The 14516-nt window shown below is 42.1% G+C and overlaps 1 protein-coding gene across 6 annotated transcripts in view; it reads left to right on the top strand.

Moving 5' to 3' along the window:
• Positions 1–14516, top strand: part of GK (glycerol kinase) — a 77385-nt gene that overhangs the window by 57109 nt on the left and 5760 nt on the right. For all 6 annotated transcript variants that reach the window (XM_053891735.1, XM_053891733.1, XM_053891736.1 and 3 more), the window contains 6 exons: positions 6465–6543; positions 7312–7408; positions 7963–8047; positions 9237–9357; positions 9481–9624; positions 12209–12289. In XM_053891735.1, coding sequence (XP_053747710.1) covers positions 6465–6543; positions 7312–7408; positions 7963–8047; positions 9237–9357; positions 9481–9624; positions 12209–12289 — 607 coding nt within the window. The remainder of the gene's footprint in view (positions 1–6464; positions 6544–7311; positions 7409–7962; positions 8048–9236; positions 9358–9480; positions 9625–12208; positions 12290–14516) is intronic.

Below are 14516 nucleotides of genomic sequence, written 5' to 3'. Positions count from 1 at the left end.
CACCTGATTTTATTTTGCTTCTCTTTTCTTTTGATTCATAATTTAATGGCTGTTTTTTAACATAGAAATCGTGCCTTAATTTATCTCTTTGAATACTTTCAGCACTTACTCTAAAGTCTTTGTCAGAGTGGAGTGAATTATTTTTAATTTTTTTTCATTTTTTTAATGTTTATTTATTTTTGAGAGAGACAGAGACAGAATGCAAGGGGGTTAGGCGCAGAGAGAGAGGGAGACACAGAATCCGAAGCAGCCTCCGTGCTCCGAGCTGTCAGCACAGAGCCCGATGCGGGGCTCGAACTCCCGAGCTGTGAGATCATGGCCTGAGCCGAAGTCGGACACTCAACCGACTGAGCCACCCAGGCGCCCCAGAGTGGGGTGAATTCTTTTCCAGCTGTTAAGTTTAGTTTGCTGGTTTCCTGATAATAGATTTCTTCGTGTGTCTTGAAACTTTCACTTCTAGTCTCATGTATTAAAACCACAGCCTTTGTCAGCCCGTAGTTCTCCCCACACAAGCGGGACAGCGCCACCTAGCCCTTGGCGTCAGGCACTGAAGCCGATGCTATTCCTTGTGTCACACAAGACATTTGGGACCCTTTTCCTCTGGAGGAGCCGGGTCCCGGCCACCACTCCTGCCTCCTGACACATACAGAAAACCTAAGCAGAACCTTGCGGTCTCAAGCCCTGTGCAGTTGGTGCATTTCTCTTTCTGTCTACATCCACCGCCGCTCTGCATTTGAGTCAGCACATGCTGTTTTGGTGTTCCCTTTTTACATTTTGCCCTGTTATCCTCTGTGTCTAGAACAGAGAGAGGGGATTTTTAAAGTGCAAACTCACCATTTCTGATGTGGACATCACCAAGAGAATTCTTTTTCTTTCTCCCTGCTCCCTGGCATGTGATGCCTCCAGGCCCGACGTGTCACCATCTCTAAGCTCCGATATTCATTATTGGTGCAAAGGAATTGGGGCACGTGATCCTTGGGTTGTTCTAAAACTTTCAACTCCTACTAAACCGCTTTAATTTGTCCCACTCTTCCACTAGAAAATTTCCCTTTGCTTTAAAGATTTTTTATTTTTAAGCAATCTCTACACCCGATGTGGGGCTCAAACTCTACAGCCCCGAGGTCAAGAGTCCCGCGCTGCACCCACTGAGCCAGCCAGGCGCCCCCACTAGAACATTTTTCTTGGTGGCGGGAGAGGTTGAAGCAAACCGGAGCAGTTACGTGGTTCCGCCCTTTCTCTGCCACCTGCTAATAGGACACCACCTGCCTTAAGCCATGCTTCTCCCTTTCCTTGTTTATCTTCTTCCAAGTATTATTTCACACACACAAAAAAATCCTTTTGGGGGCCTTTAGTATTTCTGAGGTTGATCTTGCTTAGGATCTGAGACCTCCCTGTTCTGTACTCTGTCACCGGGATGCCAGTTCCCCGAGGCCGCGATGCCTGTCTGGTTCCCCATCTCTTGGAGTGGACTGCCACGTAGGAGATACTTAATCAATATTGTCGACATACCAAATCTTAGGCCATTGTTTCTCCATTTAAATAGGAGCTTCGGGGGCACCGGGGTGGCTTAGTCAGTTGTGTGTTCGGCTCTCGATTTTGGCTCAGGTCATGACGTCACGGTCGTGGGATCGAGCCCCATATCGGGCACCGTGCTGAGCATGGAAACTTTAGACGTGGAGAATCTCCAAAATAAATAAATAAATCTTAAAATAAGTATGAGCTTCGAAAAGGGCTTCCCTGTACGCCCCCTTGGTTTCTTTAAATGTCCCCTGTCCCATCTCTTTCGTATGATTTATGATGATAGTGTGGAGACTTCTGTTTTAGACTCTTTCAGCCTTCTTAACGCCAGATAATCATTTGTGTTATAAGCCTGTGTTCTTCTCTATTGCTGTATAACAATTTAATCACAAATAGAAGCGGCTTGCAACCATACCCGTTTGTCTCACAAGGCTATAGTCAAGGTGTCGGCTGAGGCTATGGTCTCGTCCAACACTCTCTCTCCTTCCAGGCCCGCTCACTCGGATTATCAGCCGAATTCGGGTCCTCGTGGTTGTAGGGCTGAGGGCTTCCGTTTCTTGGTAGTTGGGAGCCAAAGGCTGCCCTCGGCTCTTAGAGGCCGCCTGCAGTTTCTTCTCATGTGAAGACCCACCAGAGGACCCCTGATAATCTTATTTGGCTTCATCCCGTACACTTCCCTCACATGCATCCAATCGCCTCTGACGCGCATTACTGGTTGGAAGCATGTCCTAAGTCCCACCGTGCTCAGGGAGAGAGGATCGCACGCCAGCACGAGCACCAGGAGGGGGGGACGGTGGAGGAAGCCACCTTCATTAAGAATCTGCCTGCCACGGCCTGGAAACGTTGTTTCCGGACTTGAGTAACGTACTTTCTTGGGAAGTATACTTTCTGAACCGTAAACGCTTTCTGAACCGTAAACGCTGTTTATCTTAACTCCCTAACTTGTTACTGAAGTATTAATAGTATCGATTACATTTTAAAAATAATGTTGTTCCCCCCCTTTACCTCTAGGTTCCCGTTCTCTCTTCTACGCAATTAAAAATGCTGTGGACTTAGATTTTGCATTTGTGATCTTACACAAATTAGTACATTATAAATTATGTACGTAGCGATACGTGTTACTGTCGCATACAGAAAGCTTTGTTTCCTGTGCCTAATGGATGATTTTAAGCGATTTATGGATAATCTTAATTTCACGTAATTTTTCTTCATACCCTCTGATTTTAGCCATAACTGCCTCACATCCTGAAATGTGTCCTTTACACAGATACTATTCGTGGCTATGGCATGCATGGTGAGGAGCTCTTGAGAAGTATATTTGTCTGCTATGACACTATATTAGATCTGCCTCATTACTTTTTTTAAAGTTTAATTCTTTATTTTAGAGAGAGTGAGAGCACATGTGAGCTGGGAGAGGGGCAAAGGGAGGGAGAGAGAGAGAATGAATCTAAAGCAGGCCCCACCCCCCGTACAGAGCCTGATGTGGGTCTTGATCCCATGACCCTGGGATCATGACCTGAGCCAAAAATCAGGAGTCAGACGCTCAACTGACTGAGCCACCCAGGCGCCCCTACTTCATTGTTCTTAATTCACTCTTCCCCTAGCCTGTTTCTTAAGCTTCCACTTTCCAGGCTATGTATCTAGTTTTTAAGCGATTTATTCCTCTTGTCCTGTTCATCATTTCATTTATTTTTCTTTCTACCCTCTCATCTCTGTTAATGTCCTTCTTAGGGTACGACTGGCTTGCGTGCACCTTTCCCATAGGTCTTATCTTAGAGTGCATTCCTATCTGTAGATGATGCTCTGAAGTACTGAATCTTTATATTTAGGACATGACTGAGCGTAACTGAGTTGATAGCAAGCAGACAGCGACCTTCTGTCTGTCGTGTTAGCTTTCTGTTCCTGTGCTCCTCTTCCCGCCCATCTCGAAAGCATTACGGCACCTTCCGCTTTATCCCCTGCCTCTGAATGCGAAAGACCACGTCTTTGCTCACCGTGGAGGTTTCTCTCATTTTTAATTAATTTTTTAGAAGGCTAGCGAATACCATGTATTCTATCCTGGCACCAAAACGATATTCTTCTTTCAGATAAGTGTTTTCAACCTACCTCTTATTTTCTTATATTACATTTATTTTTCACTTACAACTAAACAGCCCTGTACATTCCTGATGACCAGATTTAAAATAATGTTCTTCTGGAGCTTTGATAGTAACTTTGTATTTTTTTTTTTCCTTTGGTTTCAATCTAAGCAATGCCCTCTGGTCCACAACCAGTTCTTTTTGTTAAAACCTTGACAGTCCTTTTCCTAAAACCGTATTGCTTCCTCTCAAAAAAAAACCCAAAAAATATTCAAGCCTGTAACATCCTGCCTTTTCCATGGAAATGAGGTGCATCGGCATTTGGATTCCCAACGTATGAACCTCCGCTAGCTAACGGCCCCAAAACCACTCCGCTAGACTTCTAAGCACCGTAGTCGTTTAAAGTTCATAGTTTACTCCCTGAAACTATTGAAAATGTATGCATTTCCTGGTCAGATATGATGTGCGGCCAGTGTCTTTTGAGAGTATAAGGAGGACACCTGTTTTTCCAATCAGATGTACAATGGTGTGGTCCGCTGGGAACGGGTGGCTATTGAGCCCTTGAAACGTGGCTCGGCCACATTGAGATGTGGTGTAAGTGTAAAATACATACCTGATTTCCAAGACTTCGTGAACAAATATCAAATACCTCAGTAATGTTTATATTGAGTCCACGTGGCAGTCATATTTTAATATATTCGCTTAAATGTATTAGAATTAATTTAACCTGTTTCATTTTACTTTTTCAATATGGTAACTGCAAACTTAAATTACATACGTGGCTCACATTGTATTTCTTCCGAACCTCGTTGGTCTGGAAAATCTTACGCATTTACTTGTCTTCAGCAACTACTATCTCTGAATTTTTTGCTTCTGAAGGAAATTCGAGAGTCAATTCTGAAGTCTCTGTGAGCAAAAAAAATCACTTAGTTTTCCTTGATGGTTCCACTAAGGACCTAAATATATAACATATCAAAGTTAGGAAGTGTATCGAAAACTTTGCCAGAGGGAGACCAGTGGGTTAGAGTCTTACATACCTCACCTACCTTGGTATGTGTTGAATTTTTTCCCCATCTTCAAAACCTGATTAGGGGCGCCTGGGTGGCTCAGTCAGTTAAGCGTCCGACTTCGGCTCAGGTCACGATCTCACGGTCCATGAGTTCGAGCTCCGCGTCGGGCTCTGTGCTGACGGCTCGGAGCCTGGAGCCTGTTTCAGATTCTGTGTCTCCCTCTCTCTCTGACCCTCCCCCGTTCATGCTCTGTCTCTCTCCATCTCAAAGATAAATAAACATTAAAAAAAAATTTTAAAAAAAAAACCTGATTAAATTTGCACATCAATGTCAACTCTCTTCCTCAGCAATTTTTTATAGCTAAAAAGCCAGTGTATAAAGAGGACAGTAGCAGTGTTCTGCAGTTTTGCAGTAACGTATAGTGACTTACTCTCATAGAAGCTCTGAATGACAGAATGAATCAACGTATTCTACATCTAGTTTGTTTACAGCCTGGAAATTGACAGCAAGAGGGGGTGACCATTTGTAATTCACTTAACTAAACTGGAGGCAGGGACGTAGGCAACAGAGAAAAACATTCTGCTTCCTGCACTTAATATCACCTGATATTTGGGTTTGGGGTAACTGTGGAAAAAATTTACATTAATAGCCTGTATGAAATGAAAAGTCAGAACCAAAGAACTTTTTTTGGAATTCCTAACGGTTTGTGCTGGTCATTTTTTCGCCCCTCAAGATCTTTTTACAATAGCTTATTGAGATATAATTCGCCTATCACACGAGTCATCCTTTTAAAGTAGACAGTTTGTTGGTTTTCAGTATATTCAGTCACGCACCCGTCACCACAATCCAACATTAAAACATTCTCATCACCCCAAAGAATAACCCCACCACCCCAACCCTCAGCAACCCCTAATCTACTCTTCGTCTCTGTGGATTTGCTTATTCTGGACATTTCACATCAATGGAATCATACGCTTTATGGTCTCTTGTGACCGTCTCCTTTCACTTAGCGTAATAGTTTCAAGCTTAATGTTGTAGTAGAACCTCATTCCTTCTTGTGTGAGCAAATAATATTCCATTGTATGGATATACTATATTTGTCCATTCATCAATCAGTGGAATTTGGATTATACTTTTTCAACACAGAAACAAATGATGAAGGTAATATTTACATTCGGTACTAACCTTCCCCTGCATTCTCCTATCGAGCCTCATCGTAGTTTGAGCAGGTGTTAGTATAGTCACCATGATTTTCTAGGTGATGGAAAGGAGGCTCACTAAGCCTAATTTGCCTAAGATCGCACAGCAGTTAAGAGCTCGAACTTGGACCCAAAGCCTGTTCGTCCGGCTCCAAAGCACATGTTTTCTTCCTTGTTGCCACAGCCCCCTCTCCCTCCCCCGGCTGGCTCCGTCCCTTAGTGGTTTTGTTGAGTTATTACTTTGTAGTTTCTTGGCTAACTTTGCTGTTGTTGCTTGATTTAATATACTGTTAGATACAGCAAATGGGCTTGAAAAACCCTTTTAATGTGGCCTCTCCTGATAACTCAGTGGATAAGGCGGGAATGTTTTCCGGATGATAATATACCTCATAGTTTAGCAACAGTACATAGAACAACAGATCGTAGAGGCCCAAGGGCGTACTGGGGAGCTCACTTCTTTTCCCTAGCTCATGAAAAATGTCGGTAATGACCTGTATGAAACCATGTTTGCATTTATAGACCTAGTTTCTGATATTTGTAAAAGCCCCAACGTCGAAACTTTTAAATTGTATCCATCTTGTCATACATAGAGAAATGCTTAATAAATACTTTTTATAGTGAAAATATAAATTCTCTCTCGGATTCCTTTTCTTTCATAGGGTTCTGTAGCTATAGCTGGTGCTGTTATTCGCTGGCTAAGGGATAATCTTGGAATTATAAAGAGCTCAGAGGAAATCGGTGAGTATGTTCCAACAAAGGATTGGGATCTAAATAATGGAAATTTTTACCTTTGCTTTGTGTGAATACTTGTGATTTGAGCCATATGTGACATTAAATGAAATGAATTCCTATTATGAGTTTGATTTATACACAAAAGACTATTTTGTGAAGATTTATAAAACAACAAATTGACATAAATAGTGATGGTTATTCATAAACTGGCAAGGTAGGGCATAAAAACTACCCAAGTGTAAAATCCAACAGCAAAGATTGCCAGAATCTGCAGGTAAAGTGGTCCATTTAAATTTATCTGATGAGAAGGAGCTTTACCTCTGAGATTAGAGTGAGCGTTAAAACCCCGGTGCCTATCATTTAAGTAGTAATATGGCAATTTCCCATCTACGGATAATTATGTGATCTCATTACCCTCTCTTTCATCTACTTGTTTACTTCGGCCCGAAGGGGGGGGACAATCAGAAACACATTGTGGACTGGGGACGCCCTGGAGGCCGCTTTTTTATCTCCTAGTCAACAACCTTAAAAATCGTGGAAATGAGTTACAACACCTTAATGAAAGCAATCTAGCTCCTTTACTTCTCGGTGCGGGCAAATTGGTTCTCACCCCTCCTCGCTTAGTGCCAGAAGTAGGAACATTGTGCCGCACTAGTGAATAAGAAATCAAAAGCCGTATCCTCATTTTTTATACAGCTGTGTTTATTGACTAAAACAATAGAATATATTGGAGTAATTTTTGTTTTTCTCCCTTTTTTTTTTTTTTAATGTTAGAAAAACTTGCTAAAGAAGTAGGTACTTCTTACGGCTGCTATTTCGTCCCTGCGTTTTCAGGGCTGTATGCACCTTACTGGGAGCCCAGTGCCAGAGGGTAAGAACTGCATGCGAGGTATGCTTTTGTGGGTCTTGATTTATTTTACTAAAGTCACTAATGACTTAGTTCCTAGTTTCCTATCTATTTTCAAATGATTTTAAAGTGTCGAGGAAACCTCTTCTGTTTGGAGCACATAACTTCAGAACCTTTAAATTCCAAGAGGTTACAAATCATCTGACAATAAGGCCCTGCCTGCCACGTCCATGTTCGTGTCAGTGTTGTGATCATTTATCTTCAAGGCATCTGCAAGCTACGCACAAGGGACATCGTCCAAATGAATTCTGATTTGGTGTTATGTTATTGTCATCTGTTCATCTGGATCCTGGACTTTTTCCTATGTGGATGCAGGATTGCGGACTGTATGACTTTTCCAAGCTGCTTCGTGTTTATGTCCGTTTTTTTTTATGTGTTTTTTTTTCCCCCTGAACGTCTGTATCTACCGAGGTCAACCTTTCCCTATTCAGGACATTTCAGATTGGTGACTCGTTTACTCCACTCTAATCTTACAAGTCTTTTTTTTTAATCTTACAACTCTTTGTGTGTGTTTTTAGGATCATCTGTGGACTCACTCAGTTCACCAATAAATGCCATATTGCTTTTGCTGCATTAGAAGCTGTTTGTTTCCAAACCCGGGAGGTAATAATATGGGCTTTTTTCTTGTGCTTAATGTGCTTTTGTCACTCTTAAACAAATTATATATTAATGCTGAACATTTATTAAATAACGTAAATATATTAAATTATCAGAGGTGCCTGGGTGGCTCATTCGGTTAAGCATCTGACTCTTGATTTCTGCCCAGGTCATGATCTCACTGTTTGGTGAGTTTGAGCCCCACGTCAGTCTCTGCACTGACCCTGAAGAGCCTGCTTGAGATTCTCTCTCTCTCTCCGCTCCTCCCCTGCTCGCAAATTTTTTCCTCTTTTTCTTAGCTGTCATTACCTTTTTTAAAATGTTTATTATTTTTGAGAGAGAGAGAGAGTGCGTGCAAGCAGGGGAGAGGCAGAGAGAGAGAGACAGACGATCCAAAGCAGGCTCTCCAATGACAGCAGCCACCCTGATGCAGTGCTTGAACGACTGAGCCACCCAGGCACCCTGCTGTCATAACCTTTGGAATTCCTATCATCCGCCAGGTGCTGGGTGTTTTACCCTTGCGGGGGGTGGGGGGCGGATGCTGAGTGGTACATGTTAGGCAAAGGAAATGAATAGCTCAAACGTAGGCATCGAGGCAGGAAACCAGGGTGCAAAATTGAGGTGTTTGGCATGGCTGGCTCTAAGGGTGAGGGCAGAGGTGTAGTGAGGGAAAAGATCGGTGTGTCTAGATCAAGGAAGGCTTGGAAGACCAAAATAAGAAATCTACATTTTCTTTATATACATGATTTATTGTCAAGTTGGCTAACATACAGCGTATATACAGTGTGCTCTTGGTTTGGGGGTAGATTCCCCTGGTTCATCGCTTACATACAACACCCAGTGCTCATCCCAGCAAATACCCTCCTCAATGCCCATCACCCATTTCCCCCTCTCCCCCACCCCTCCATCGTCCCTCAGTTTGTTCTCTGTTTTTAAGAGTCTCTTACGGTTTGTCTCCCTCCGTCTCTGAAACTATTTTTTTCCCCTTCCCTTCCCCCATGGTCTTCTGTTTTGTTTCTCAAGTTCCACATACGAGTGGAAACATACGATATCTGTCTTTCTCTGACAGGAAATCTAAATTTTATTCTGTAGACTTTGGGAAGCTCTTGATCAGAAGACTGCCATTTTCAGAGATGTTACTACGAAGTAGCAGTTTAATTATGCTCATTATGTTCCTTGCATTGGTTTATTTAAGATTTTGGATGCCATGAACCGCGACTGTGGAATACCACTCAGCCATCTGCAGGTAGACGGAGGGATGACCAACAACAAAATCCTTATGCAGCTACAAGCAGACATTCTGTACATCCCAGTAGGTCAGTAAGCGTTGCGTCCTTTACATGCCAAAAGTAGTATTTCTTTTGCAAGAACGGGTTTTTTAGGCGTAGGGAGCTGCGAAGATGCTGATGAAAGCTGTTGCTGTTGCCCTCTTCCCTCAGTGAAGCCCTCGATGCCCGAAACAACCGCCCTGGGAGCCGCCATGGCAGCGGGGGCTGCGGAAGGAGTTGGTGTTTGGAGCCTCGAGCCCGAGGATTTGTCAGCGGTTACGATGGAGCGGTTTGAACCCCAGATCAATGCTGAGGGTATGTGTCAAAAATGGAAATTTAGGGGTCTTGATCTTGCAGTCGTGAGTTCGAGCTCCCACGTTGGGCGTAGAGATTACTTAAAAATCAATTGTTTTTAAAAATGAAAATGTAATGGTATCCTGTGGAGGGGACCTTAGTGAGAGAGAGTTTGCCTTTGTGTTCGTTGTGGGTTAAGACACTAAGTAAAATAGCAAACACCACTGTGTTAGATTGGCTACGCTGGGTATGGCTGAGAGAAAAAGCTCCTTATGGTTTTAAAATCTTGATTTATCTATTTTGAAATAGAGACAGGGGGGGAAAGAGAATCCCAAGCAGGTTCCATGCTCAGTGCGGGGCCCGTCACAGGGCTCGATCCCACAAACCGAGATCATGACCTGAGCCCAAATCAAGAGTCGGACGTTCAACCGACTGAGCCACCCCAGCACCCCAGAAGTTCCTTATATTAAAAAAACCTTCCAGAATCCCTTCTCTTGCCATTCACTTCTATTTACAATATTTTCATGCAGAAGGATAACACAGCCAAACTGTCAGTTCTAACTTGTTAACAGCCTTTTTTAAAAGTAAGAAGGGAGATAACTGACCATCTTTTGGTGCCAGGGGCCTAGTTTTAGGACATGATTAGCTAGGCTAAGGGACATTCTGGTAACTTTTAAGCACAGCAGGCCTAGCCCGACAAAAGTAGCAACAATGTCAATAAGTGAGCCTTAAATACCTAAATACCTGACTCACTCTTATAACAAACTGAGCTCTGACCGACACCTTTATTAAAATATAGTGGTGCATCTCTCAGGTTGAAATAAACGTGAGTATAAAGATAAGGTTTTATATATATTGTGGCCAGATCCCCTCCCTAAGGAAAGAAAGAAAACAAAAAAAGCCTCAAAGCAACCTGGTTATATGCGTACATGACAACATCCCTCGCGACCTCGACCTTGTAACACGAAACCATTTCATCAGACTGCATGTTTGTGTGTTACCATATATGGGAGACAAAGAAGTGAATACATAAAAAACTATGCCACGTGGCGTTCGGGGCTCAGTTCTTTGTGTACGAACCCAACTGAGCGGTGCCGGCACGAGTCAAGTTGCTTCCTGGGAAGAAAAGCCTCGATGTCACGACTCTCCGCGCGAGAATCCTGCTGCACTATTGAATTTGGTTTTATAACTTTTTTTAAAAACTTAGTGTAATATAGCATCCAAGTGGCTTTTACACTACTGGGAAATAAGCTTCCAAATGTACGTGTGTTTAATTTTCTGGAAGCCTAAGCCAGCGCTGCTTAATTTTATTCCTTTCCACAGATGAGAAAATGGATTGTAACACTAGTAATTTTCTAGTCAGACGGTATACCACATAACTCAGTGTAGAAACGTGTTTCGAAATCTGATGTTCTATATGTAGGGAATTTTTAACTTTTCACATTGCATGGAATGTGGAGTTCAAAACATTTTTCTACTTCTGAAAAATATCATTTTTTTAGTAAACAATCGTCAGAGTGAGTATATGGCCTCGAGATGCTGATCCCACTCCTTAACAAGGAAGTTTTGACCAGAGAGTCTCTTGTTTTCTGAGGAGAGCCTTCTTTGCTATTTTTTATGGCCTTGGCCCAGAGTGGGTCAGTTAGGTCAGCTGTCCTTCCCTTCGCCAGCCCTACTCCTCTCCCCACAGCAAACAATGCACGTGCGCGCGTTTGTGTGCGCACACACACACACACACACACACACACGTGCGTGCTGGGCATCTACGTATAAACAGTTCATTCTCCAGGAAACTTTTTTTTTTAGAGCTGAGTACAGGCCAGAAATTGCGACATGGGGATATAGCGCTGAACAAGAGCAAGTCTTCGCCCTTCAGGAGACTCCTGGATTTTGGGAGAGGCAGACAAAGCCATGGCAGTTGACTGTGGTCAGCCGACAGCCTGAAGTGTGAACTGCTGTGGGAAGACAGAGGAGGGGCATAGTGGGGCCCTGGAAAGCTTTCTAAAGCAAGTGATATTTGAGCAGTGTCGCCCAGGTGTCACAGGCTTCAGGTGCTACAGAAAGGCTGGGAGGCCTCACAGGGACGCACCGGTGGCCATTTTTGTTTAGTTCTCTTATCGTGGATTTCCTTCTTACAGAAATCCTGTCTCACAGGAATGTAATTTGAATCTTGTGAGAAATCCATACTTGTTCAGTCCTTCGGCTACACCAAAAGTAATTCTCCTTCTAGTCTTAACATATTACAGTATACCCTGTATCCCACATCCCCCCCCCCACCGTACCCCCTGAAAAAAAGATAAAGGACGTCAAATGGGATTTCCCTTTCTAATTCGTCACTACTTGTTTGTGAGTGGCCTGGTCCTCCCAGGTAGCCTGTGTCCCAGCCTCCCTCCACCCGTACACCATGCTGAATTTGAATTGCCCCTTCACCTTCCAAGCGTGTGTCTCTCCTGAGTCTGAGTTCTGGTAAAGGCCCCCATGCGAGGGACTTGACTTTAATACGTGTCACAATTTGTTCAAAATGCTGAGTGAACATGAGTATGGTCTGTAGAATATCTCAGTAAACTACTTTCAGACTTACGTGTTTCCCACCTTCTATTTCTAGAAAGTGAAATTCGGTACTCTACATGGAAGAAAGCTGTGATGAAGTCAGTGGGTTGGGTTACAACTCAGTCCTCAGAAAGTGGTAAAAATGTTTTTATTATTCTTGCCGCTTTGTCTTAGTGCGTTAAATAACTTATTTAAGTGTCTAACCATTTACACTTTGCAAGGCTGCTATGAAGAAAATCAGTGGCTTCTGTCCAGAGTTTCTAACATTTTCAGAACACTTTAGAGATGTAGGTTATCAGGTTGATATATACATACTTAATTGTGTCCTGCCTGTTTTTTCCTTATTAAGTTTATTCCTGGGACTTCAGTGGATAACTTAGTTTTCTAAAAGTAAAATGATTTCTTTCTCCTCAATGAAAAAGAAAATCAACTAGATTCTTCTTTTTATTTCTTTTTTTCACTTAGTGTCTTCTTTTATCTTTTTGGGGGGCTGTCTTCATGACCTGAACCAACCAAAACTTATGTTAATTGCTCAATCTATGTCACTGCTTCCTAGGCTGATTCCAAGTTCTTAGCGAATGTACATTGGGTTAGAGAGGAGGAAATGTACCAAACTGTAAATTAGAAGTGTCATAACAGATTGGGAAATGCTCTTGGCAGAAAATACAGGACCATTTTTTTCAGTCCCTTAAGCAGGCAGGTATTGGACTTAAGTAAACCATTTTTTATAAGGTGGTGGCAAAGCTTTTCTTACTATACCTTTTGCAATTTTGAGACCCTTTGTAATTAAACCTCTCAATCATAAGTATTTTCCTAGCACAGTGCTAGTTGCTGTGCAAGATATAACATACGTGCACCCTGATTTCTTTTATTTTCTAGTTGTCCTCAATCATTGGCTAATGAGAAGTTGAGTCATATGATTTCTCTGACTCATATTTTATTTTATTTCATTTTTTAATGTTTATTTATTTTTGAGAGAGAGAGAGACAGAGACAGAGTGTGAGCAGAGGAGGGGCAGAGAGAGAGGAAGACACAGAATCCGAAGCAGGCTCCAGGCTCCGAGCTGTCAGCACAGAGTTCGACACGGGGCTCACACCCATAAACCACGAGATCATGACCTGAGCTGAAGTCAGACACTTAATTGACTGAGCCGCCCAGGTGCCCCTGGATTTTTTTTTAAATAGCACAATCATCCCCGTGTCCCTCCCTGCACCACAGTGCGACACACACACACACACACACACACTCACTCACTTCTTAGTAGCAGTTGAAGATAAAATTTTAATTGCAAAATTACCCCAAGACCAGTTGATCCTTTCACTTTGTTTGCATACCTTACTGTCAATAAACTTCAAATGAAAGAAAAAGTTGATGAGAGAAAATTACATGATTTCTTTAGTTCTGCTGTCAGCATTGATGATAAAAGTAATTTGATTTTTTTGAGAGTTGTAGATTTTTTACGTCGTTTTTTTGTTACAATTAGACTGCAGTGCATTGAAGCCAGTTTGTAAATGTTGTGAAGTCGATTGATGAAAATCACTCTCATGTATATAATATGTTGAGTCTCTAAGCTGTACATTAAATCAGAATAATCATATTCAGCCAATGACATGCTAATTGTATTTCTTTAAGCAGTGTAAGCCATATAACCATATATCAATAAGCTGTTATTCTGGAAAAAATAGTATGTTCTCTTAATTTCTGATGCAGTTTGCCACTTTCGAAGAAGTCATATTTCTTATTTCTAACTATATTTGAATATACCGTAAACAATTTTTAATAGACATTTGTGTGTCTTTAAAATGTAGAAGTGATTGGAGATTTGATACTTTTTGGAGAGAGCTTATCATAAATGATGAGCTTGGCTTTGCACTCCGCATTTGCACCCCAGACACGCCAAAACAACATTTTGGAAACAGTTCACATTGGTTTAAATGTGTTTAAATGCACACAGCTATTAAATAACCAGCGTGTGTGTGGAGATACCGGTCAGTCACCAAAAAGGATATATTTCCATTAAATCCATGCCACCTAAATTAGTACAGACTTGTGAATGCAGGCCCTGCTCACGATCTTCTTCGCAAACTAGAACTCACTGTAGCCATGTCAGGAAAGCAGTTCTCAGAACTTAGCGTAACTAAAACAACAACAAACAAACGAACAAGAAAAACCACCTAGCATAACTGATGGCTTGCTCTAAAAGAGCTAGAATATATGTTCCCTTTCCTAAAATCAGGTTAAAATGTGGCTTCCACAAATGTGGAAACAAAAAGAAACCTTGTTTTTATCTGGAAAATAACATAAGCAATGGTAAAATGAAGACAAATGGTTTATATCCCTCTTTAATCTACCTTCTAAGGAGA

The sequence above is a fragment of the Panthera pardus genome, unplaced genomic scaffold (genome assembly GCF_024362965.1).
Source record: "Panthera pardus isolate Hobbes unplaced genomic scaffold, ASM2436296v1 HiC_scaffold_27, whole genome shotgun sequence".
Classification (NCBI taxonomy): domain Eukaryota; kingdom Metazoa; phylum Chordata; class Mammalia; order Carnivora; family Felidae; genus Panthera; species Panthera pardus.
This window is presented reverse-complemented; position numbering and strand designations above follow the sequence as displayed.